This window comes from Somniosus microcephalus, chromosome 9, assembly GCF_052327205.1.
Source record: "Somniosus microcephalus isolate GS21.2 chromosome 9, FLI_Smic_1.0, whole genome shotgun sequence".
Lineage (NCBI taxonomy): Eukaryota > Metazoa > Chordata > Chondrichthyes > Squaliformes > Somniosidae > Somniosus > Somniosus microcephalus.
In genome coordinates this window covers 197651864-197679075 of record NC_140995.1, presented here as the reverse complement: position 1 = coordinate 197679075, position 27212 = coordinate 197651864, and the positions used below count along the sequence as shown (strand labels likewise).

The window sequence follows — 27212 nt, the reverse complement described above, 5'->3', positions numbered from 1 at the left end:
CTGCATATGCATAGTTTCCATCAGGGCATCACCTGATAGTGATTATGAGCAGGCATTTTGGCTGATTTCCCCTCTTCCTCCTTCTCCAAAGGCCAAGGCGCTCAGGTCAGTTATAACACTCCAGTAGTAGACTGAGCATGGACCTGGGGCTGAACCGGGAACTCTCCTAGCTCAGTATTACACTAAGTTCTGGATTTATTCTTGGACCTATCTGAGAGGTACCTTCTGTGCTTTGAAACAAAGGAAAAAATTCCACCTACATTCCCAGTTCTGTGGTATTACATGATGTCACCATATATTTTCTACAAGTAGATGATCGCCACACAAAAGAAAGCTGAGTTGGTTTAAGACACTAGATATAATTAGTGGGTATAAATTTTGAAGTTGTCTAATTTATACATCAATTTATTGCAGCCATGGTCAAAGGGATACAGCACAGATCCTGATTTCAAGGGGAGCCAAATACTTACCTGACAAAAATGGTGTTACTCCACTGGATCTCTGTGTACAGGTATAAACTGAACATTGCTATTTCTGGTATAGTGACTTAGGAAATGTACTACATCCACAGGAGGAACAGAAACTGGACTCTAGGCTTACTGAAGTTTATTTTTCAGCAGAAGAATAAATTGTGTTGGGTGAATTACGAAATCAGTTTGGAGTCTGAGCTGTGGAGGAGTCTACAATTCTGTTTGTCCATCTCTAGTCAGCAACTTTACATTATCTGTTGGAATAGATAATTCATATACAATGTGGTCTTGAAGGGCCAAAAACCCTCTTTTTTTTAAATTTTGCATTCTGTTCTTCATGACGGAAATGTTTTCGTGGGTGAGCCCCTCCTTGTTTTGATGTGTTTTCTTGTTTATGGAACAGGATTGTTCTGAGTGTTGGAGTATCCTGCCCCCTTCCCTTCCTCTCCCCCTCTTTTCCCCCCCCGGCCAGGTTTCTCATCATATATCTGTTCTGTAACTAAGATCCCCTTCCATGCTGAAATCTGTATGTACATTTTCATTACCTTGAAGATAGGTTGTTTATTGCTGATCTACCCTCGGACAAGTTCTACCCTTGGACGACTAAAGAAGTAAGGGATAGCATAAAACTAAAGAAAAAACATACAAAAGTGCAAAAAATAGCAGAGATCCTGGCGAATGGGAAAGATACAAAGAACAGGGAGGATAGAAGATTGGGGAGCATTTAAAAGCCAGCAAAGAATAACTAAGATTAATTAAGAAAGGGAAGATAGATTATGAAAGTAAACTAGCAAAAAATATAAAAACAGATAGCAAGAGTTTCTACAGTTATATAAAAAGAAAAAGGGTGGCTAAAGTGAATGTTGGTCCCTTAGAGGACGAGACCGGGAAATTAGTGGTGGGGAACATGGAGATGGCAAAAATGCTGAACAAATATTTTGTATCAGTCTTTACAGTAGAGGACACTAAAAATATCCCAACACTGGACAAACAGGGGGCTATGGGGGGGGAGGAGCTAAACACAATTAAAATCACTAAGGAGGTGGTACTCGGTAAGATAATTGGACTAAAGGCGGATAAATCCCCTGGACCTGATGGCTTACATCCTAGGGTCTTGAGAGAAGTAGTGGTAGGGATTGTGGATGCATTAGTGGTAATTTTCCAAAACTCCCTGGATTCAGGAAAGGTCCCAGCAGATTGGAAAACTGCTAATGTAGCGCCCTTATTTAAAAAGGGAAGTAGACAAAAGGCTGGAAACTATAGACCAGTTAGCCTAACATCTGTGGTTGGTAAAATGTTGGCGTCCATTATTAAGGAAGCAGTAACAGGACATTTGGATAAGCATAATTTAATCAGACAGAGTCAGCATGGTTTTATGAAGGGGAAGTCATGTTTGACAAATTTGCTCTAATTCTTTGAGGACGTAACAAACAGGGTGGATAAAGGGGAACCAGTGGATGTGGTGTATTTGGACTTCCAAAAGGCATTTGACAAGGTGCCACACAAGATTACTGCACAAGATTAAAAAATCACAGGATTGGGGGTAATATACTGGCATGGGTGGAAGATTGGCTATCTAACAGAAAACAGAGTTGGGATAAATGGTTCATTCTCGGGTTGGCAATCAGTGACTAGTGGTGTTCCGCAGGGGTCAGTGCTGGGACCCCAACTCTTTACAATCTATATTAACGATTTGGAGGAAGGGACCGAGTGCAACATATCCAAGTTTGCTGACGATACAAAGATAGGAGGGAAAGCAGTGAGTGAGGAAGACATAAAAAAACCTGCAAAAGGACATAGACCGGCTAAGTGAGTGGGCAGAAATTTGGCAGATGGAATATAATGTTGGAAAGTGTGAGGTTATGCACTTTGGCAGAAAAAATCAAAGAGCAAGTTATTATTTAAATGGAGAGAAACTGCAAAGTGCGACAGTACAAAGGGATCTGGGGGTCCTGTTGCATGAAACACAGAAGGTTAGTATGCAGGTACAGCAGGTGATCAGGAAGGCCAATGGAATCTTGGCTTTTATTGCAAGGGGGATGGAGTATAAAAGCAGGGACGTCTTGCTTCAGTTATACAGGGTACTGGTGAGGCCACACCTGGAATACTACGTACAGTTTTGGTTTCCATATTTAAGAAAAGATATACTTGCTCTCGAGGCAGTTCAGAGAAGGTTCACTTGGTTGATTCCGGAGTTGAGGGGGTTGACTTATGAGGAAAGGTTGAGTAGGTTGGGCCTCTACTCATTGGAATTCAGAAGACTGAGAGGCGATCTTATTGAAACATATAAGATTGTGAGGGGGCTTGATCGGGTGGATGCGGGGAGGATGTTTCCACTGATGGGTGAGACTAGAGCTAGGGGGCATAGTCTTAGAATAAGGGGCTGCCCTTTCAAAACTGAGATGAAGAGAAACTTCTTCACTCAGAGGGTGGTAAATCTATGGAATTTGCTACCTCAGAGAGCTGTGGAAGCTGCAACATTAAATAAATTTAAAATGGAGATAGACAGTTTCCTAGCTGATAAGGGAATTAGGAGTTACGGGGAGCGGGCAGGGAAGTGGACGTGAGTCTAGCTTCGGATCAGCCATGATCCTATTGAATGGCGGCGCAGGCCCGAGGGGCCGTATGGCCTACTCCTGCTCCTACTTCTTATGTAACAGCAAAGGGTTACAAAACAGGTAGTAAATCGGCAAAAAGGCAGTATGAAAAGAAACTTGCAAGGATAACAATCAATATGAAGAATTTTTACAATTACATTAGGAAAAAGAGGGTAGTCAGTGATGTAAGAAAACTACTAGGCACTTGGTCTAAGCGTTAAACAAAGCTTTAATCAACTGTTTTACAACATGGAGGTCTAGTTGTGTCCTTCACTAGTTCCTATTAAGAATGTCCTGCACAAGCTGGGCCCGTGCCCGAGTATTTATACTCTCCCTGGACAGCGCAGGCCGCTCAGTTGATTCATGTCAGTCAGGAGCAATGTTGGCCCTATAACAACTGAAAGTGGTGTTACTTCACTGGATCTCTGTACAGCATAGTCAATGATAAGGGAATGGCGGACATGTTGAATAATTTACGTAGCATCAGTATTTACAGTAGGGGAAGAGGATAGCATGCTGGAAATCTCAAGGAAACTAATATTGAATTGGGGACAGGGACTCCATAAAATTCACATAAGTAAAATAACAGTAATGAAGAAAATAATGGCACTAAAGAGTGACAAATCCCCAGGGTTTTAAAGGAAGTAGGTGAGCACATTGGAAGATTATAGTTAGGGCATCTGCAAAGTTCTCTAGATTCAGGAGTCATTCTTTTAGATTGGAAAATTGTGCATGTCACTCCGCTATTTAAGAATGGCGAGAGAGGGAAACTAGGGAATTATAGACCAGTTAGCCTAACATCTGTTGTTGGGAAATTGCTGGAGTCTATAATTAAGGATAGGATGACTGAACACCTCAAATTTTCATTTGATCAGAGAGAGAGCCAGCATGGATTTGTGAAAGGTAGGTCATGCCTGGTAAACCTGATTGAATATTTTGAAGAGGTGACTAAAGTAGTGGACAGGGGAATGTCTATGGATGTTATTTATATGGACTTCCAGAAGGCATTTGATAAAGTCCCTCCAAGGTACAAGCCCACAGAATTGAAGGCAAATTATTGACCTGGTTAGGAAATTGGCTGAGCGGCAGGAGACAGTAGGGATAATGGGTAGGTACTCAAATTGGCAGGATGTGACTAGTGGTGTCCCGCGGGGATCTGTGTTGGGGTCTTAACTATTCACAATATTTATTAACATCTTAGATGATGGCATAGAAAGTCATATATCCAAATTTGTCGATGACACAAAGATAGGCAGTGGAGATGAAAGCATAAAATTACAAAGGGATATTGATTAGATTCAAATGGATTTCAATGTAAGCAAATGTCAGGTCATCCACTTTGGACCTAAAAAGGATAGAACAGGGTACTTTCTAAATGGTGAAAAGCTTAAAAACAGTGGAGGTCCAAAGAGACTTGGGGGTCCAGGTACATTGATCATTAAACAGGTACAGAAAATAATCAAAAAGACTAATGGAATGGTGGCCTTTATATCTAGAGGACTAGAATACAAGGGGGTAGAAGTTATGCTGCAGCTATACAAAACCATGTATAGACCACACCTGGAGTACTGTGAGCAGTTCTGGACACCAAACCTTAGGAAGGATATATTGGCCTTGGAGGGAGTGCAGCGTAGGTTTACCAGAATGATACCTGGACTAAAGGGTTAAGTTACGAGGAGAGATTACACAAATTAGAGTTGTATTCCCTAGAATTTAGAAGGTTAAGGGGTGATCTGATCGAAGTTTAAGATATTAAGGGAAACAGATAGGGTAAATAGAGAAAAACTATTTCTGCTGATTGGGGATTCTAGGACTGGGGACATAATCTAAAAATTAGAGCCAGACCTTTCACGAGTGAAATTAGGAAACACTTCTACACAAAAAGGGTGGTAGAAGTTTGGAACTCTTTTCCGCAAATGGCAATTGATAATGATAGATCAATTGCTAATTTTAAATCTGAGATTGATTGCTTTTTCTTAATCAAAGGTATTAAGGTATATGGGCCACAGGCGGGCATATGGAGTTAGGTTGCAGATCAGCCATGATCTCCTTGAATGGCGGAACAGGCTCGAGGGGCTCAATGGCCTACTCCTGTTCCTATGTTCCTCCACAAACTAAGACATATTCAAACTCTGGCTCGAGTCCTCTACCAATGCTCCACACACCCATCACTGTTATTTTTGCTGTGTTGACTCCTTATGCCCTATCCGATCATAGTATTACATAGTATTTACAGCACAGAAACAGGTCCATGCCGGTGTTTATGCTCCACGTGAGCCTTCTTCATTTAACCCTATTAACATACCTTTCTCCCTCATGTGTTTATCTAGCTTCCCCTTAAATGCATCTATGCTAGTCACTTCAATTACTCCTTATGGTAGCAAGTTCCACTCTCTGGTAAAGAAATTTCTCCTGAATTCCCTATTGGATTTATTACTGACTACTGTATCTTATATTTATGGCCCAAGTTCATGTGTCTATATTTTTAAAATAAAGTGTTGGAGAAAAAATCAAAAGAGTAATGACATTGGCTAGTATAACTGTGTACTTCAACAGTTATTTAATTAATCTGAGCTGACAGGCTTTAAATAAAAGTTGCTTGCAATGGAATATGTTTTGGTTTCTTAGAAAATATATAATTCATTTGTGCAGCAAATCTTGCCTATTGAAGCCCATGGAATTAAAGGGGCATTGGTTACGAAATTGGCTGAGACACACAGCAGAGAGCAGTAGTGAACTGTTTTTCAGACTGGAGGAAAGCGAGTTCAAAATCCACCACCTTGCCTTCAAATTCCATCAGGAATTTGTTCCACTCTGTTGGCAGTCTTCTCTCACTCCATTTGAACCCTCTTTTTCTAACTGTGATTACTTGTTTCTTACTCTTTGCACTCCACAATCACACACCCTACTTTTAGCTACCATATCCCTGCTGTCTGAAATTTTCTTCAAGAGCCTCCTTAAGATCTATCTCCTCGACTTGCCTTTGTTCCTTTTAATCTCATTTTCTGCTTGGTGCCCACTGCATCTGCTTATGAAGTGCATTGAGAGACTCCTTTGGGTGAAAAGCACTATATGCGTGTGTTAAGCAAGCTGAATGGCATGAATCAAAACAAAAAGGTGTTTTTTTTTTTATAACAAAATATAACTTTTGTATGTTTGTAATTTCCATGTTGTGCTGGTACCCTTTTTCACAAGAGAACTGTTTTTTGATTGACACACGCAAAAATACCTTTTTAGAGCAATTGGTATTTTCCCCTCTTTCTGCCAAGGTAACGCCACGCATAAGTTTGACCTGCCCTGTGCATTGCGCAATTCCTGTAACAGGCTGCAAGACTTTTATCAGCTAAGAATAGCTTGAAACTTAAAGATGCTGCTCAACAGTTCTTGAAACACGTTCCAGGACTTCCATTATTTCACTAAGTCTGGTACACCTTCGATGCCCAGAAAGGGAAGCAGTTTAGAATCTGGTACCATTGATGTTTGGCAATGGGTCAACTTTATTTTGTATACATAGGCCACTGACTCGCCCTCATCCTCCCCCCTTTTTGCAAGTATCCATGTGAAAATCTACAATGTTTTTTGATTATTTAGTTAACCAAATAAAATTTCTTGTGATCCTTTTGCCTCTTTAGGGAGGGTATGGGGAGACATGTGAAATTTTAATCCAGCACCATCCCAGACTCTTCCAAACACTTATTCAGATGACACAGAATGAGGATATCAAGGAAAACATGGTAATGCTATTCATTTAACTTCATTCATGAGACCAGTTATGGATTTTAAATGTACTTGTGCAACCTACAGTATTGAATAAAATGTACGAACATACAAACAATAACAGACAAGAATAGACCCTCTGGTCCATCCAGCCTGTCCCACACAGTATCGTAATACACCTCCACCTCACCCAAAAACCATGTGATCTCCTGATAGAGGCGAAAACCAGATTAAAAACCCAGGCCAATTTTGGGGGGAAAAGTCTGGGAAATTGCTCTCCGACCCCCCCCCCCCCCCCCATGGCGATGAAAACTAATCCAGGAGATAATTCGGGCCCTGATGATTCCTTGCGCTACCTATCTTTTGTAAGCGGTGATCTATGTCCCGACCAGAAAGGGGTCCAGCTATCGCTTGAAGGAATTCAGCGAATCTGTGTCCATCACACGAGCCTGCAGCCTGATCCAGGGGTCCACTATTCTCTGGAAAAATAACCACCTCATGACATCTAACCTAGATCTGGCCTTGTACAACTTATGATGGACCGCCCTATTTAATTGGAACAAACTGTCAACTCAAACGTAATCTATTCCCTTTATCATCATAAACACCGATCAGATCACCCATAAGTCTATGCTTTGCTGAAGTGTAGAGTCCCTGCTCTTTTAGCCTATCTTGATAACCAAGATGCTTTAAACTAGGAATTAGTCTAGTGACTCTCCTCTGTACCCTTTCAAAGACTCAATATCACCCACCATGTGAGGAGACCAAAACTGGAAACAGTATTCCAACCGAGGCCTGACCCAAGATCTTGTACAAGCACAAAATAGTATGTTTTGTCTTAGTCAATTGTCCTATAAATACACCCCAACACCCTCTCCGCTTCATGGCATTGCTCATGAACCTTTAGTGAACTATGCAGTAGAATGCCCAGATCTCTCTCCAGCTTGTTTAATGCTTTTCCCTGAAAAGTGTATGTATGTTGAGCATTCGCCCTGCCCGCATGCATAAAGCTGCACTTTTCCGAATTAAACATCGTCTGCCAGTCACAAGCCCAATCCCCCAACATGTCAAGATCTGCCTGGAGCAGTTGAACATCGTCTACAGTCGTAACGTTCGCACAGATCTTGGTGTCATGCAAATTTGCAGATTGTGCCCCGAATACCTATATCTCGAACATTAATGAAAAATACCAAAGAACAACGGTCCCAACACCGATCCCTGCGGGACACCACTGATGATCGGCCTCCAAACCGACTCAAATCCATCTATAACCATTTCTGCCTACGTCCTTCCAGCCATTTCTCAATCCAGCTCAATATATTACCACTAATACAAGAGGCTTCAATCTTGTAGAGAAGCCTCTTGTGCGATACCTTGCCAAAAGATTGGACAAATGCACCAAATTAGTTGGTAATATAGTGTAGTGATGCTATTGTTTAACATAGACCAAGGCATCAAATGTTAACTATAAATTGCAGTATGTCACTATTGATCTGTGTAATTTTTAAGTTTTCACTATAATCTACTACTACACCATCTTAAAATCTTTGGGCAATCTTCTGTACTTGAAATTATACAAATTAATAGTATTTAGTTAAATCTTCAATGATAATGAAGTATATAAACTTTGTGACATTCCACTTTTTAAAAATTCTAGAATCTGATTTTAATAGCACTGAGTTCAGCTTCTTAAAAATGGAAACCTCATGCAGTGTGGTTGTTGTGACCAATGTTCCCTCAAGCGTGGCCGCGCAGCTCTCTGCCGATCCCGCACAACCCGAGACCTATGTTAAATTTCGCGCATGCGTGAAACTGTGAATGGGCCACGCAGCCCGTTAAAGGGGCCGCGCACCCAAAAAAAGTTAGGGGGAGCATTAGTTGTGACCGGTATTCACTCTTCCATCCATTCACTCAATTTAAGTTCAAGTCTTGCAAAAGTAGAGAAGCCCCACAGTAACTTTAATCGTGACTGCTACTGTGTTTTCAGTTAGAAAAGCCTATCGCCATTACTTTTTCATTTTCTTTGGATCTCCCATTTAATTCTATAAATAGGACATTTAAGCATCAAGCAGGCAGACCTGTTAGGCCTCCAATCTTCATTTGCTTCAGGAGAAACCTGGTTCCTAATATTTATGCATCTTTTAAAATGAGTGAGATTTATCAACATGAAACTGTTGAGAGCTACTTTTAACTTTGAACTCCTGGTTGCTTTGCAGAAAACGTCATTATTTGTCATTCTTACTTAGTGTGCTTTATAAGCATTTTAGAATCAGATTGGTTTCTTTTGCATTTAGTTGCGTCAAGTTCTTGAGCACCTATGTCCACAGAACGAGAATCAGTATCAGAAGATCCTAATAAGTCTTGCTGAAGTTGCTACAACAAATGGTCACAAACTGCTTAGGTGAGTTAAGGGGTACTATTGGATCAGATGATAGTGTTGACTCTAATTTGAGTTCCTATTGGCGCAGTTTACCACATAGCATTTGAAGTGTAAGGTTAAATATTAAGAATAATTACCTGGATCTCTCTTGGGCATTTGGTCAAATTTTTCTTTCAAAATTTCAATCTTATTTGTTTATGCTTCTCATGCAAGCCTGGGACACTAGTCCTTCAAGTAATTTTTAGTTTTGGGTGGTCAAGTATATATGTATATTTCCCTGCTGTATGTTAAGGCCTCATTCTGGGATTTTCACAGTAATGAAGGACCAAAGGCCTGTTTACTTGCCATTCCAGCTGAAAGTACTTGGGGCTGATGAAATCATTATTATGATATATGAAGGAGTTATGGGGCTGGACTGTAATAGGGGGCATTGTATAGTAACATTTTTCTACAGAAGTGTTTGTGAGCCACTGAATATTAAGTTACAGCTAAAATCGAGCAACAGAGAAAGTGATTGACTTTGTTTCTTTATTCCTGGCAGAGCCATATGCAATGTGATGTGTATCTGAGTTTGTGGTGTTGCCAGGTTATTGTAGCGATGAGCTCATATACCATAAACCTGTTTCCATGTTGAATTATCTTTCAAACATGAATAAAAAGGCCATAACTCGTTAAGAGTACAAAGTATCCATACTGCAATAATTATAAAATATTTACGGAAATTGAAAAATGTTACTCCTATTTTGCAAAATAATCAGTGTTACAGGCAAATAAGACATTAATAAATGTGTGACTTATTTTCCTCCTTCCTCAGTATATCAAGTAACTATGAAGCTCAGATGAAGAGTTTGCTGAAGATAGTGCGAATATTCTGTCATGTGTTTCGCCTAGGCCCATCCTCTCCCAGTAATGGAAATGACATGGCTTACAATGGAAATAAAACTCCCAGAAGCCAAGTTTTCAAGGTCAGAAAAATATATGACGTTATTAGGAAGATTGAAGTAAAAGAGATGAATTTCACAAAGCATGCAAACATTAATCAGACAACTCTTGAAAAAGAAGTAAGTTTGGTTGACCGAGTATGTACACATTTACAAGTTATGTGAAGCTTAAATTCCTCTTTAAATGAACAATTTATTGTTGCTTTACTCTCAGTTGGAATTTGCTACATCAATCTATTGCCTTCTTAAAAATAAACTTAGTTGGATTTTTAATGTATAAAATCCTTCTTTCTATTTAATTTTCTAATTAATACTTTAAATCTCTTCCGTTTCTGGAGATGGCAGCTTGTAAATTTTGAAGCAGTTTTTTTTTTAAGGGTTTCCAGTTGATATACTTCACATTAAAAAAAAATTGTTTTGCTCTTGTGTTCCTAATGTTTTACTCAGTTTAGTTCTTTTGTGGCATAATACAATGCATATTTCTTTTTTTTCTTTTGATTTGCTGAGCTGAGACAGCCCTCTGATCTTTGTTTTGTCTTAATATCTTTTTTTAGTTGGGCTTTATATTTACATTAATGTATGACCCTTTGCTCAGGGGTATCACTCTCGCCTCTGAGGCAGAAATTCATGGGTTCAAGCCCTACTCCAGAGACTTAAGCACCTAATCTAGGTTGACACTTCAGTGCAGTTCTGAGATGGTGCTGCAATGTCCGAGGTGCTGTCTTTCAGATTAGAAGTTAAGAACATAGGAGCAGGAGTCGGCCATTTGGCCCTTCAAGCCTGCTACGCCATTCAATAAGATAATGGCTGATCTTCTACCTCATCTCCACTTTCCTGAACTATCCCTATATCCCTTGATTCACTTAATATTCAAAAATCTATCGATCTCTGTCTTGAATATACTCGAGGACTGAGCCTCCACAGCCCTCTAGGGTAGAGAATTCCAAAGATTTGCCACCCTCGTGAGTGAAGAAATTTCTCCTCATCTCAGTCCTAATGGCCAACCTCTTATTCTGAGACTGTGATCCCTGGTTTTAGACTCCCCAGCCAGGGGAAACATCCTCCCTGCATCTACCCTGTCAAGCCCTGTAAGAATGTTGTATGTTTCAATGAGATCACCTCTCATTCTTCTAAACTCCAGAGAACATAGGCCTAGTCTACTCAATCTCTCCTCATAGAACAATCCCCCCATCCCAGGAATCAGTCTGGTGAACCTTTGTTGCACTCCCTCTATGGCAAGTATATCCTTCCTTGGGTAAGGAGACCAAAACTGTACACACTACTCCAGGTATGGTCTCACCAGGACCCTATATAATTGCAGTAAGACATCTTTACTCTTATACTCAAATCCTCTTGTAATAAAGGCTAACATACCATTTTGCTTTCCTAATTGCTTGCTGTACCTGCATGTTAACTTTCAGTGATTCAAGGACACCCAGGTCCCTCTGAACACCAACATTTTCCAATCTCCCTCCATTTAAAAAATGCTCTGCTTTTCTATTTTTCCTACCAAAGTGGATAACTTCACATTTCTCCACATTATATTCCATTTGCCATGTTCTTGACTACTCACTGTACAAAGGTGAGCCCTTGCTCTCAGGCTCTCCAATGACTCTTTTTAGGATGAAACAGATGGCAGGTGAGGGTACAGAAGCGATGTCACTTCTCCCATTGAGGTGAGGTCACACAAACACTTCAAAGCTTGTCACCTATAGAAAAATCTAAACACATTAAAAATGACTTTCCCTACATTTCCTTACCTCTGATACTCATCAGTGTCCCATTGCATCCTTCACACCACTTCTGCAGCTGTCATCTGTACACCAACAGTACAACAGACCCACAGCACGCCTCACTTACCCTGGCGGGGTTCCCCGCAGCAGAAGTCTAATAATTGGAAAAAACCTCTTAACTGCCTGTTAACAGGCAGTTAAGTGGCTATAATCCTCTTCCTACCACTAGGAGTCGGGTCCCTTCGCAAATCAGGGACTCGACTCCCAGGAAGATTGGTTGGGAGGGGGTTTGGGACCCGCTCCCATTCTTTTTGACTTTCCCAGCAGTCCCGCCTATTGAGGACTGGTAAAATCCAGCCCAAAGTATTTGTTTAATTTCTCTGCCATTTCCTTATTCCCCATTATAATTTCTCCTGGCTCAGCCTGTAAGGGACCCACATTTACTTTTGCTAATCTTTTCCTTTTTACATACCTATAGAAGCTTTTACAGTCTGTTTTTATGTCTCTCGCTAGTTTACTCTCATTCTATTTTCTCTTTCTTTATCAATTTCTTTGATCCACCTTTGCTGAATTCTAAAATCCTCCCAATCCTCATGCTTACCATTCTTTTTGGCAGCATTATAAGCCTCTTCCTTTGATCTAATACTAGCTTTAACTTCTCTTGTTAGCCACGGATCGACCACTTATCCTGTGGGGTTTTTGTGCCTTAAAGGAATGTATATTTGTTGTAAATTATGCATTAATTCTTTAAATGCTAGCCATTGCTCATCCACTGTCATACCTTTTAATGTAGTTTCCCAATCTACCTTCGCCAACTCGCCCCTCACACTGACGTAGTTTGCTTTGTTTAGATTTAAGACCCTAGTTTTGGATTTAACTGAGTCACTTTCAAACTCAATACAAAATTCATCATATTATGGTCACTCTTCCCTGAAGGCCCCTTTACTACAAGCTTATTAATTAACCCTTTCTCGTTGCACAATACTAGGTCTAAAATAGCCTGTTCCCTAGTTGGTTCCTCAACATACTGATCTAGAAAACTCACTTGCATACATTCCATGAATTTGTCCTCCACACTATTACTGCAAATTTGGTTTGCCCATTCTATATGTAGATTAAAGTCCCCCATGATTACTCTATTAGCCTTGTTACATGCACCTCTAATTTCCTGATTGATACTCTGCCCTACATTACAACTACTGTTTGGGGGCCTATAAACAACTCCCACCAATGTTTTCTGCCCCTTGCTGTTTCTGAACTCCATCCAAACTGATTCTACTTCTTGATTTTTGGAACTAAGATCCTTTCTCTCTACTGTCTTTATCCCATCCTTTATTATCAGGGCTACCCCTCCTCCTTTTCCATTTTGCCTACCCCTTCTAAAAGTTATGTATCCTGGAATATTTAGTTCCCAACCTTGGCCACTTTGCAACCACGTCTCCGTTATGGCTATTAGATCAAACCTGTTAATTTCTATCTACGCTATTAATTCATCTATTTTGTTGTGAATGCTTTGCGCATTCAGATATAGTGCCTTTAGCTTTGACTTATTTCTCTTTTTCGCTGTTACCTTAGTCACTGATGCCTTATTACCTTTGTTACTCTCTCTCTTCCTGACCATTCTGCTTATTTTTACCCAAAACTCTACTCTGTAGAGCCTTGACATTTCTCTCGCTGCTTTTAAATTTACTCTTTCCTGAATCCGCCCCCCTTCATTAGTTTAAAGCCCTGTCTACTGCCCTAGTTATTTGGTTCGCCAGGACACTGGTCCCAGCCCGGTTTAAGTGGAGCCCGTCCCAATGGAACAGCTCCCTCTTTCCTCAGTACTGGTGCCAGTGCCCCATGAACCGAAACCCTTTCCTCCCACACCACTCTTTGAGCCACGCATTTAAACCTCTAATCTGTTTGTCCCTATGCCAATTTGCATGTGGCTCAGGGTAACAATCCAGCCTGAACTTGAACAGAGTGCTTTGGTTGGGATTTTGGAAAAAGTGGGAATTCGGAGAACCGAGAGAAGGAGTTGTTGCTTTTTGCCGACTCTACTTGTAGTACTTTGTATTACAGGTAGATATTTAATTTCAGTACCCTTAACTTAATCTAGATAAGTAAGTAGTCAGGAAACTACACTGTAAACTAAGTTACCGAATTATAAATTTAATTAAATAAATCAAGGTCATATAGAGATGGCAGTGCAGACGGTGTGCCATGACTGGAGTTTGTGGAGAGCATTGCGATCCCGGACAACCACGTTTGCAGTAAGTGCCTGCATCTTGAGGAACTTCAGCTCAGAATTTTTGACCGAAGGCCCATCTATCATCTCGGGTGGGTGTAAAAGATCCATGGCACTATTTCGAAGAGAAGCAGGGGAGTTCTCCCAGTGCCCTCCACCAACATCGCTGAAAACAGATTAACTGGCCATTTATCTCATTGCTGTATTTGGGACCTTGCTGTGTACAAATTGGCTGCCTCGTTTCCCTACATTACAACAGCGACTACACTTCAAAAGTACTTAATTAGCTGAAGTGTTTTTGGATGTCCTACGGTTGCGAAAAGTGCTATATAAATGCAAGTTCTTTCTTAAGATGCTTGATACTCAAAAGTTTAATGGAGTAATTTGCCGTTGGTGATACAACTGTTTAATAAAAAATTGCTGCGTATAGATAACCAAGGTATCTCATTGAACAAAACAATTGTAACGCTTGCACATGCAAGTGTTTGTGTTGTGCACATTCACCGCCTCCCATTGAACTTGACCATCAACTTCCTTGGGGATCATGCCTTGTTTGCCTGACAATACATGATAAGTGTTACAAACCATTGCATCATTATTACATTTGGCATTGTGGTTCAAGCTGGATTGCCTATAATTGTATAAAACATACAGACCACATAACATGAAGGCAAACACTTTTATAAGACAATAAGTTGCATTTATATAGCACCTTTAACACAAGAAAACATCCCAAGGTGCATCACAGGCGTGCAGTAAGACAAAAATTGACACCAAGCCAAAGAAGGAGATGGTAAGTTTTAAGGAAGGTCTCGCTCTCTTTATCTCTTTCTTTCTTTCTCTCTCTCTTTCCCTTAGCAGAGGTTGCTGGATAGTGACGAGTGATTTTTCCCCTAATCCAGAGGTACTGAGGCCAATTATAGCATCTCTAGCACAGTCCTGATTGAGGTCACCTAACTTAGTGGTTGAACCTGTGCCATCTTTAACCTACCTGGCTGATACCATGTTTACCAGCTAATATCAAAAAATACAATCTTTCGTGTCGCCCAGTAATGTGTGTTGAGATTTACTCTGGTTCTATCTCTTTTTGTAAATCTACTTTGCAATATTTAACATTTTAAAAGCTTACAGAAAACCCATACATTATGGAACCTGAAACATTTCAGTACAGACAGAATTATGAAGAGCTGCAGGCTTTTTGGTTGTTTATCTCCCTATTGCAATAGTTCTTTGATTCTAATTGCCGCATTCTGCAGTTGCTAAGACTGAAACAATACTGGCAAATGAAATCAAATACCGTACTTTGTATATAAATTAGTTGGTATTTTTACATTTATACATTTTACAAAATAATTTCCTGGATGACGGTTCAGTAATAAAATTAGCTTTTTATAGTAATGGTAATTTTTTCTTTTTTTTGCTTTCACAGCCTTTAGAACTACTTTGGCATTCGCTGGATGAGTGGTTAGTTCTTATTGCTACAGAATTGAAGAAAAATAAAGAAGACTCTGAAATGGATGCCAAAAATATCACTTCCATTTTACTGAAACAAAGAGCCCAAGAACAGCAGGAGGCTGTCACTACTCAGGTGTTCGAGACTGTAAAAAAAGAGATCTTGGAAGACCAACATCCCAGCTTGAAGAAGCTGGAGGATGGTGACAACACCACACAAGATGCCGGTTCAGATGGTCTAGATGTAATTTCTATGACCGCAAACCGGCTGAGTGCAGTCATCCAGGCCTTTTATATGTGCTGTTCCTGCCAGATGCCTCAGGGGTGAGAATAATTCAAACTTAAGATTATTTTGAGTCAAAGCTTGTGTTGTCTTCACCCTCTGCCTATAGGGTAAAATAGTCTGAATGTGGAAATCTCCACTGATTTGTACATGCGCTGTATGGTATCAGATAGATTTTCTCTTCCCTAATAACTGACCCAGAGAGGGCAGTCAAGGACACAAGTCCAGTTTTAGACATTGCAACTGAAACCCAGTGCACTGCCTACATTCTTTCTAACACTTACAGTATGTAGGAACTTTACATTTTTAGACCTTTCATCAGTTGAAAATTTATGTTCAGAGATGCGGCAGCAACTATTTATATAGCGGGTTTAATGCAGAAAATGTCCCAAACTGCTTTACAGAGAGAGAAAAAATAAATAAAATTGATAATGGAATGAATGCATGGTGGGAGAATTAGTGACTGAAAGCTTGGTCAAAAAGAATGAGTTTTGAGAACATTTTAAAAGTGAACGTGCAGAAGGGTTTAAGGAGGCAGTTGGAAAGTGTATGGCTGAGGCTGAAGCGGGTGGGGAAGATGCACAGAATGTCAGAGTCTGAGGACCAAAGGATGTGGGAAATGATATAGCAGAGAAGGTTGCAGGGATCTCAGGAATAGAGTGGACACGAGTGATGGCGTGATCAGAGAAGGTACCTCACCACCACCTCTCTTGACCGCTCCACTGTCTCTAAATTGTCATACTGCTTGTCTGACATCCAGTACTGGATGAGCAGAAATATCCTCCAACTAATTATTGGGAAGACCGAAGCCATTGTCTTTGGTCCTATCCCTCTCCCTGGCAACTGTCTGACCATTTGCAACCTTGGTGTAGTATTTGGCCCCAAGATGAGCTTCCGACCACATATCCACGCCATCACCAAGACTGGCTACTTTCACCTCCATAACAGCCCGACTCTGCCCCTGCCTCAACTCATCTGTGGCTGAACCACTCATCCATGCCTTTGTTACCTCTAGACTTGACTATTCCAACGCCTTCCTGGCCAGCCTAACACCTTCCACCCTCCATGAACTTGAGCTCATCCAAAGCTCTGCTGCCCATATCCTAACTTGCACCAAGCCTGTTCACCCATCACGCCCATACTCGCTGACCGACATTAGCTCCCGTTCCAGCAACGCATTGATTATAAAATTCTCATCCTGGTTTTCAAATCCCTCCATGGCCTTGCCCCTCCCTATCGCTGCAAACTCCTCCAGCCCCACAACTGTCTCAGATCTATATGCTTTTCCAATTCTGACCTCTTGCGCATCCCCTATTTTAATTGCTCCACCGTTGGCGGCAGTGCTTTCAGCTGCCTAGGTCCTAAATTCTGGAATTTCCTCCCAAGCCTCTCTGCCTCTCCTCCTTTAAGGCGCCCCTTAAAACCTACTTTTCTGACCAAGTTTTTGGTCATCTGGCCTAATATCTCCTTATGCGGCTTGCTGTCAAATTCTGTTTGGTAACGCTCCTGTGAAGTGCTTTGGGATGATTTGCTAGTTAAAGGTGTTATATAAATGCAAGTTGTTGTTGTTCCAGTGAGTGTGGCTGAGAGTGTTTATGCGAAGATGTGATTGACTGAGGAAGTCAGAGGAGTTGGGACTGGGTAGTTTAACTGATCGTTGAAATCATCACGGATGAGGCATTACTTCATGTAGAACCTAAGGTGTCAGCCTTGGCTCTTGTCTCTGACTCAAGGTCATGGGTTGAAGCAGCACTCCGTAGACTTGAGCACATAATCTAGGCTGACATTTCAGTGCAGTATTGCGGGGCGCTGCTTTCTTTGTGGTGCAATCTTTCGGATGAGATGTGAAACTGACGACCCATGTGCCCTGTCGCGGGATGTAAAACGGGCAGGGTAGTGTGGTTATGTACTAGACTATTAACCCAGAGGCCTGGACTAATAATCCAGAGAATGAGAGTTTAAATTCCACCATGGCAGCATGAGAGTTTAAATTCAGTTTATATTTGGGAACAAAAAGCTGGTATCAGTAAAAGTGACCATGAAGCTGTCTGATTGTCATAAAACTCAGCTGGTTTATTAATGTCCCTTAGGGAAGAAAACCTGCTGTCCTTAGCCGGTCTTGCCTATATCTGACTCCAGACCCACACAGAAGTAGTTGACTCTTAAATGCCCTCAGAAGTGGCCTAGCAAGCCACTCTGTTGAAGCAAACCGCTATCTGCAGCAGTTCAAGAAGGCCCAATTTCACCTTCCCAAGGACAACTAGGGATGGGCAATGAATGCCAACCTTACCAGCGATGCCCACATCCCGAGAATGAATTTAAAAAAATCTCGACACTATTCGAAGAAAGCAGGGGAGAACTTCTGGTTAACTTTTATCCCTCAACCAGGACCATTAAATAGATTGGCTGGTCATTTGTTCCATTGCTGTTTGTAGGACCTTGGTGTGTGTTCAATTGGCTGCCACGTTTTCCTATAATACAACAGTGACTACACTGCAAAAGTACTTCATTGCTATAAAGCACTTTGCGATGTCCTGAGGTCATAAAAGGTGATATATACATCCAAATTATTTCTTTCTAAGGGACAAGATCTTTGAAGAAGTCTGGAGGGGGTGAGGGAGATGGTACACAATAAGGATTTTTAAGGGAGACATGGAAGGAGATCGGGTGCCTGAAGGAGAAGGTGCTGGAGGACTAAAGGGTCAAGTTGGGGCTTGGTGATGAAAGCTTTGCTATGGTGATTTGGGTAGTACAAGTTCTTATCTCTGCGGCCACCTCTTTTAGAACCCTAGGATGTAGGCCATCAGGTCCAGGGGATTTGTCGGCTTTTAGTCCCATTAGTTTCTCAAGTACTTTTTCTCTACTTTAGTCCCCCACTATTTTTGATAAGGCTGTGGCTCGATAAAGAATCCTTCAAGCCTGGGATAGTGGTAGGAGTGAAGGCAAGCTGAGGAGTAGTGTTAAGCAGAGGGAGGGATTGAGGGAGATGGAGTGCTGGCAAAGGAGGAGTAAAAGGAGATGGCTGGGTGAGATGAAATGGAGAGAACAGGGTCAGAAATAGTTGAAAGGGAAAGGTGGAAGGGATAGGGCTTGGGTCTAGGAGAACTGTATTTTCAGAAGTTCAGTCTTTTAAGTGACAAGTCTAAATATTGAAAACATTTTCTGGGATATTTATAGGAGTGTGATTTTGAATTTATTTACATTTTGAATGTGGTGTGCTCAGTTGCAAAGTGGGGGTGGGGTCAGAAGTGGGAATAATGTAAAAATTAAAAGTTCCTTAGTAAAGAGCGGATGTTTCTCTCTCTTTCTCCTCTCCCCCCCCCCCCCCAAAAAAAAAAAAAGTTAATTGAAATGTGCTTTCTGAGACATTGAATGTTGTCGTTGCCTTATTATTCCTACAGTAGTTTGGTAGAGATTTGGTTTCATTGATGCAGTGGCAAACTTAACTTGGCGGCAAGATTCCTGGAACACTGAAGGGAAATACACATGAACAAAGGTGTTGAAGATTGTAATAGAGAAAAGATCGTTAATGGTACAGTAATCTTATTGGAATATATAATCCCTGGAGTGCTAAAGAAATCTGGAACCAATATATACAATATTGGCAACTCATTAAGGGAAGAGAGCAGAAACTAAATGAAGTACTATACCTCGCACTGACGTGGAGTTAACATAACATAAGAAATAGGAGCAGGAATAGGCCACTTGGCCCCTCGAGCCTGCTCCGCCATTCAATAAGATCATGGCTGATCTTGGGCTCAAAGCCACTTCCCCGCCTGCTCCCCGTAACACTTCACTCCCCTTTCTTGCAAAAATCTGTCTATCTCCACCTTAAATGTATTTAATGACACAGCCTCCACAGCTCTCTGGGGCAGAGAATTCCACAGATTTACGATCCTCAGAGAAGAAGTTCCTCCTCATCTCAGTTCTATAAGGGCGACCCTTTATTCTAAAACTGTGACCCGTGTTCTAGATTTCCCCACGAGGGAAACATCCTCTCTGCATCTACCTTGTCGAGCCCCTTCAGTATCTTCTATGTTTCAATAAGATCACCTCTCGTTTTTCTAAATTCCACTGAGTATAGGCCCAGCCTACTCAACCTTTCCTCACGAGTCAACCCCCTCATCTCTGGAATTAACCTAGTGAATCGTCTCTGAACTGCCTCCAATGCAAGTATATCCTTCCTTAAATAAAGAGACCAAAACTCTACGCAGTACTCGAGGTGTGGTCTCGCCAATACCCTGTACAGTTGTAGCAGGACTTCCCTGCTTTTATACTCCAAACCCTTTGAAATAAAGGCCAACATCCATTTGCCTTTTTGATTACTTGCTGTACCTGCATGCTAACTTTTTGTGTTTCATGCACAAGGACCCCCAGGTCCCTCTGAACTGTAGCATTTTGTAATCTCTCCATTTAAATAATTAGCTTTTTTTATTTTTCCTGCCAAAGTGGATAACCTCACACTTTCCCACATTGTACTCCATCTGCCAAATGTTTGCCCACTCACTTAGCCTGTCTATATCCCTTTGCCGGCTCTTTGATTAATCCTCTGCACAACTTGCTTTCCCACCCATCTTTGTATCATCTGCAAACTTGGCTACATTACACTCGGTTCCTTCATCCAAGTCATTAACGTAGATTGTAAATAGTTGAGGCCCCAGCACCGATCCCTGTGGCACCCCACTAGTTGTCGGTTGCCAACCGGAAAATGACCCATTTATCCCGACTCTCTGCTTTCTGTTAGTTAGCCAAATCTCTATCCATCCATGCTAATATATTACCCCCAATTCCATGAGCTCTTATCTTATGCATTAACCGTTTATGTGGCACCTTATCGAATGCCTTCTGGAAATCCAAATACACCACATCCACTGGTTCACCTTTGTCCACCCTGCTCATTACCTCCTCAAAGAACTCCAGCAAATTTGTTAAACATGATTTCCCTTTCATAAAACCATGTTGACTCTGCTTGACTGCATTATGATTTTCCAAATGCCCTGCTACTGCTTCCTTAATGAAGGACTCCAGCATTTTCCCAATGACAGATGTTAGGCTACTGGTCTATAGTTTCCTGCTTTCTGTCTCCCTCCTTTCTTAAATAGGGGTGTTACATTTGCGATTTTCCAATCCGCTGGGACCTCTCCAGAGTCCAGGGAATTTTGGTATATTGCAACCAATGCATCCATTATCTCTGTGGCCACTTCTTTTAAGACCCTGGGATGCAGGCCATCTGGTCCAGGAGACTTGTCTTCTTTTAGTCCCATTATTTTACCAAGTACTATTTCCTTAGCGATAGTGTTTGTCCTTAGTTGCCCCCTCCCTGTGGCCCCTTGATTATCCATTATTGGGATGTTGTTAGTGTCTTCTACCGTTAAGAACGATACAAAATATTTGTTCAGAGTCTCTGCCATTTCCCCATTATTAATTCCCCAGTCTCATCCTCTAAGGGACCAACATTTACTTTAGCTACTCTCTTCCTTTTTGTATACCTGTAAGAAGCTCATACTATCTGTTTTAATGTTTCTTGCCAGTTTACTCTCATAATTGATGATCTCTCTCTTTTAATATCACTACAGTGGGAAGAAATTATCCATTGGTTTAATCTTTAATGTCTGTTGCATTCAAAGATCCCTAAGAAAAGCATGGAGCCTGCATTTGCAACAATTTTACTGTTATTGCTAACTGGAATCAGCTGTATATTAAGGCTGACCTCTTTTTCTTGAACTGGACAGTCTGGTTTCTAGGTGGCTGCGCAGTAGTTGTGATATTTCCGAATCGGCAAAGCCCAGTTTTCAAATGTTTTAATATAAATGTGTGTATGCATGAAAAATGGAAGCTGTTTCACTTTTCCGTATGAACAAGCAATTTGTTTTGTGCATGGTTAAAGGTGGATTGGGCAAAAGGTGATCCTTGGCGACAATGTCAGTGCCTAGTGCTCTCACCTCTGACACAGAAGGTTGTGGGTTCAAACCCCACTCTCGGGGCTGAATTTTGCCGGCGCTCAGTACGGGTTTGGAGGCAGGTCTGCTGTCAAAATCACAAAGATTGACAGCGTGTCGGTATCCCACTAAACCTGCCTCCTTGTCAGTTTTCCAAGTGTCGGGTCTGTCATTCCTGAACAGACCCGACACCAAATGGCAGGTTAGTCAATTTAGAGAGTTAAATGCTTCTTAAAAGGTAGTTAAGAACTATTTTCCCATGTACTTATCAGGTTTTCAACGAGGTTCTCGGAGAGCGGCTATCACGTCGGGTAAGTATGTCGGGTTCTCAATGACTGTGGATTGTTGTGAATAGGTGAAAGCTGCAAAAGTGGTATAAAACCTACCATTTCACAGCTGTTCACTTCTCAATCTTAGAAGCTGGAGCATTAATGCTTTGGAACCCACTTTTGAGCTTTATGCACTTTTGAAATGTTTGGAGTAATCTCTCTTCACTGTCACCTCCTTGGAACAACTTATCTCAACATTGACAGATTACTTCTGTCATCTCAACCTCACCTGCCATCTATTCCATCAGCATCGGTGCCCTTGATAATATCTTACCTTGGTCCTCAGAATCCCAACACGATCAGCCCCAACACCAGCAGCACCGGGCACACCAGCAGCAGCAACATCCACAGCAACCTTCTCCGCAATCAACTAATGCTGCACTGGACACGGCATCATCACCTGAGTGCACTGCTGCCCAGGACACCAGCGATGGCCTCACCATGTCTAGATTTGCTTCACTTAACACTACACCCTGGCTGCCACATGATGCACCAGGTTGGCACCACCCCACACCAGCATCATAAAGCATCCCTACAATGTCCAAGCCATTCCTTTCACACTCATTACCATTGGGTGGTGGGGTGGGGATGCTATCTCTCACCATTCACTGGAACTCACAAAGACACTTCCAAAGGTGCGCACAAATCTGTTCAAGAAGGCAAAGTGTTGAAATTAAAGATTTCAATGCTTGACAACACATTCACATACACTTTTAATGAACATTGGCTAAAGCACACAAGTGCCTACCCTTGTGTGTTAGTTTTGAATGATTGGACAAGGATGAGTGTGAGGGTGGCTAGTGAGATGGGGAAATGATAATGTAGATAAAGAGGGATGGGGGGAGGTGTAAGGTAAGTTGGTGTAAGGATGTGCAGGGTAGGGGAGGCAGAGTGATGGGAATGTGATGAGTGGCACAGCAGGATGAGGTTGCGTGTTGCTTTGCAGTAACGTGTTGTGATCTACTGAGATCATTGAAAGGTTTGCGCCACTGCAGCCAGGTCCTCCTGACGACATCCCTGCTTGTGTCCTCTTGTGCAATGTGCAACCAGGCTGCATTGATCTCTTGGGGAGGTCTCTTCCGCCCATTGAAAGGGAAGAGAACCTCCCTGCATGCTGTGACTCCCTCCATAAGCCTATGGAATATCTTGCCCACATGCCACAGACGTCTGCCCTGGACCTGCCGAGGTTGGAAAAATCCAGCCCTAGGCCTTTGAATATGACATCTCAAACTGTGGTCTCTCTGCCTGTCCAATGACATGCCTTACAGTACAGGCTTTGTAAGAGCTAACCTTGGTATTCATGTGCTAGCGAGAACAGAAATAGGAGAATAGACCAGATGAATGCTTGGCTGGAGAGATGTTGTAGGAGGGAGGGATTTAAATTCCTGAGGCATTGGGACCGATTCTGGGGAAGGTGGGACCTGTACAAGCTGGACGGGTTACACCTCGGCAGAACCGGGACCAATATCCTCGCAGGGGGGTTTGCTAGTGCTGTTGGGAAGGATTTAAACTAGTTTGCTAGGGGGTTGGGAACCTAAGTGTGGACCCAGAACAGAGAGAAACAAAGCTGGAAGTGCAAGTTAGAAAAGTAGTCGGCAAAACTAGTAGGGAGCAGAAACAAAGGCCAACAGTAAAGAGGGTCAAAGTGCAGAAAAATATTAAACAGGCAAAGTTGAAGGCACTTTATCTAAATGCACGTAGCATTCGCAACAAAGTGGATAAATTAATGGCACTAATAGAAGTAAATGGGTATGATGTCATTGCCATTACAGAGACATGGTTACAGGGTAACCAAAGCTGGGAACTGAATGTTCCAAGGTATTCAACATTTAGGCAGGACAGACAAAAAGGAAAAGTTGGTGGCGTAGTGCTGTTAATAAGGGATGAGATCGGTACGGTAGAGATAGAAGATCTTGGCTTGGCAGATCGTGATGTAGAACTGGAATCAGTTTGGGTGGAGCTAAGAAACTGCAAAGGGCGGAAAACATTGGTGGGAGTTATGTATAGGCCACGAAACAGTAGTGGTAATGTAGGGCACAGTATCAATCAAGAGATTAGAAGTGCATGTAACAAGGACAATACGGTAATCATGGGGGATTTGAATCTACATATTGACTGAGCAAATCAAATTACCACTAATGGTGTGGAGGACGAATTCTTGAAATGCATGCGAAATGGTTTCCTGGATCAGTATGTGGAGGAACCAACCAGGGAACAGGCTATTCTGGATCTGGAATGAGAAAGGGCTGATCAATAATCTTGTGGTAAAGGAGCTTTTAGGGCCAAGTGACCATAATATGATTGAATTTTATATTTGAAAGTGGTGTAGTCCAATCTGAAACTAAGGTCTTCAATCTAAACAGAGGAAACTACAAGGGTATGAGGGACAGGTTGGCCATGGTAGATTGGGAGACTACACTGAAGGATATGAAGGTGGACATACAATGACTAACATTCAAGGAAATAATGCATAATTTGCAACAAACATATTCCTCTCGGGCATAAAAACCCAAAAAGAAAAGTGATCCAACCATGGCTAACAAAAGAAATTAAAGCTAGTATTAAATCAAAGGAGGAAGCTTATAAAGTTGCAAGAAAAAGCAGTCAGCTTGAGGATTGGGATCTTTTTAGAAATCAGCAAAGGGGGACCAAGAAATTGATAAAGAAAGGGAAAATGGAATATGAGCACAAACTAGCGAAAAATATAAAAACGGATTGTAAAAGCTTCTATAGGTACGTGAAAAGGAAAAGACTGGCGAAGGTAAATGTAGGACCTTTACAGTCAGAGATGGGGAATGAGGAAATGGTAGAGAAATTAAATAAATACTTTGTTTCTGTCTTCACGGAGGAAGACACAAAAAACCTCCCAGAAATAAGAGAAAACCAAGGGTGTGGCAAGAATGAGGAACTTAAAGAAATGATTATTAGTAAAAAAAAATAGTACTAGCATAATTAATGGGACTAAAAGTCGATAAATCTCAAGGACCATATGACCTACATCCTAGGGTTTTGAAAGAGCTGGCCATTGGGATAGTGGATGCATTGGTTGTCATCTTCCAGAATTCTATAGATTCTGGAACGGTTCCTGCAGATTGGAGGATAGCAAATGTAACCCTGCTATTTAAGAAAGGAGGGAGAGAGAAAACTGGGAACTACAGACCTGTTAGCCTCACATCAGTAGTTGGGAAAATGCTGGAATCTATTATAAATGATGCAATAACTGGGCACTTAGAAACTAATAGTAAGATTGGGCAGAGTCGACATGGATTTATTAAAGGGAAGTCCTATTTGACAAACCTATTGGAGTTCTTTGAGGATGTAACTAGTGGAGTAGACAAAGGGGAACCGGTAGATGTGGTGTATTTGGATTTTCAGAAGGCCTTCGATAAGGTCCCACACAAGAGGTTGGTGAACAAAATTAGGATACATGGAATTGGGGGTAATATACTAACATGGATTGAGAATTGGTTAACAGACAGAAAACAAAGAGTAGGGATAAATGGGTCTTTTTCAGGAAGACAGGCTGTGACTAGTGGGGTACCGCAAGGGTCGGTGCTTGGGCCCCAGCTATTCACAATCTATATCAATGATTTGGATGAGGGGACTAAATGTAACATTTCCAAATTTGCTAATGACACAAAGCTAGGTGGCAGTGTCAGTTGCGAAGAGGATGTGAAAAGGCTTCAAGGGGAGCTTGACAGGCTCAGTGAGTGGGCGAGAACATGGCAGATGGATTATAATGTGGATAAATGTGAAGTTATCCACTTTGGTAGAAAAAACAGAAAGGCAGAGTATTTCCTAAATGGTGAAAGATTGGGGAATGCAGATGCTCAAAGGGACCTGAGTGTCCTTGTACATGAGTCACTGAAAGTGAATGTGCAGGTGCAGAAGGCCAAATGGTATGCTGGCCTTCATTACAAGAGGATTTGAGTACAGGAGTAAAGTCGTCTTACTCCAATTATATAGGGCCTTGGTGAGACCACACCTAGAGTACTGTGTACAATTTTGGTCTCCTTACCTAAGGAAGGATATACTTGCCATAGAGGGAGTGCAACGAAGGTTCATGAGATTGATTCCTGGGATGGTGGGATTGTTGTATGAGAGGAGATTGAGTAAACTAGGCCTGTATTCTCTTGAATTCAGAAGAATGAGGGGGGATCTTATTGAAGCATACAAAATTATTACAGGGCTTGATCGGATGGATGCTGGGAGAATGTTTCCCTTGGCTGGGGAGTCTAGAACCAGGGGCCACAGCCTCAGGATAAAGGGTAGGCCATTCATGACTGAGATGAGAAGAGGGTGGTGAATCTTTGGAATTCTCTACCCCAGAGGGCTGTGGAGGCTCGGTCATTGGGTATATTCAAAACAGAAGTCGATAGATTTCTGACTAGTAAGGGCATCAAGGGATATGGCGATGGGGCCGGTGAATGGAATTGAGGTAGAAGATCAGCCATGATCTCATTGAATGGCGGAGCAGGCTCGAAGGGCTGAATGGCCTACTCCTGCTCCTATTTCTTATGTTCTTATGGAGAGGAATTCTTTATACAGGAGCTTATGGATGTTGGTATGCAACATGTTCACATTTATATGATGCTGAAATAGACCAATTAAATTTGGCTCCACGATCACTATTATCTTGATCTTGCTTTTTTGTTATGCTGGGCGTACAATGTTTCTCATTTGCTGTGTATATGTACAGGAAGTGGTGCAGAAATGTATGCATGCCAGAAGGTGCCGGTAGTGAGTGGACTGTCTACATTTGCCTGAAGTGCACTGCATATACTGTAGGATGTAGAAGTAAGTTTCAAGGCAAAAAAATAATTGAGAGCTGATACAAATTGCAAGGTATAGTTGATACCTAGATTTGAAGTGATTTTACAGATTTTTTGCAGATACAATATGGTTTCTCCTGTTTGGCAACACTCCAGTGTCTGCCAGCAATGCAGAATTATGTTTATAACGGTATGATACTCTTCGGGAGCATTCAATGTTCAAGTAGTGTTAACACTACTGCGAATTTATTGAAAAACATTCCCTGCATAATAGGAAACTTGATCTTGGCGCAGTTATATTTATTACCAAAATTGCCAGTCTAATGTACAAAACTACTTTTCTTTTGAGGATATAGATTTAGGCTTGGA

The 27212-nt window shown here is 41.6% G+C and overlaps 1 protein-coding gene across 8 annotated transcripts in view; it reads left to right on the top strand.

The window, feature by feature from the left end:
- The window catches only part of hace1 (HECT domain and ankyrin repeat containing E3 ubiquitin protein ligase 1), a 92500-nt gene that overhangs the window by 32418 nt on the left and 32870 nt on the right, over positions 1-27212 (top strand). For 4 of the 8 annotated variants that reach the window (XM_085997716.1, XM_085997713.1, XM_085997720.1 and 1 more), the window contains 6 exons: positions 415-511; positions 6700-6801; positions 9079-9185; positions 9979-10225; positions 15498-15844; positions 22015-22053. In XM_085997716.1, the coding sequence (XP_085853842.1) occupies positions 415-511; positions 6700-6801; positions 9079-9185; positions 9979-10225; positions 15498-15844; positions 22015-22053 (939 nt within the window). The remainder of the gene's footprint in view (positions 1-414; positions 512-6699; positions 6802-9078; positions 9186-9978; positions 10226-15497; positions 15845-22014; positions 22054-27212) is intronic. The other 4 variants (XM_085997718.1, XM_085997717.1, XM_085997715.1 and 1 more) reach the window with 3 other exon arrangements.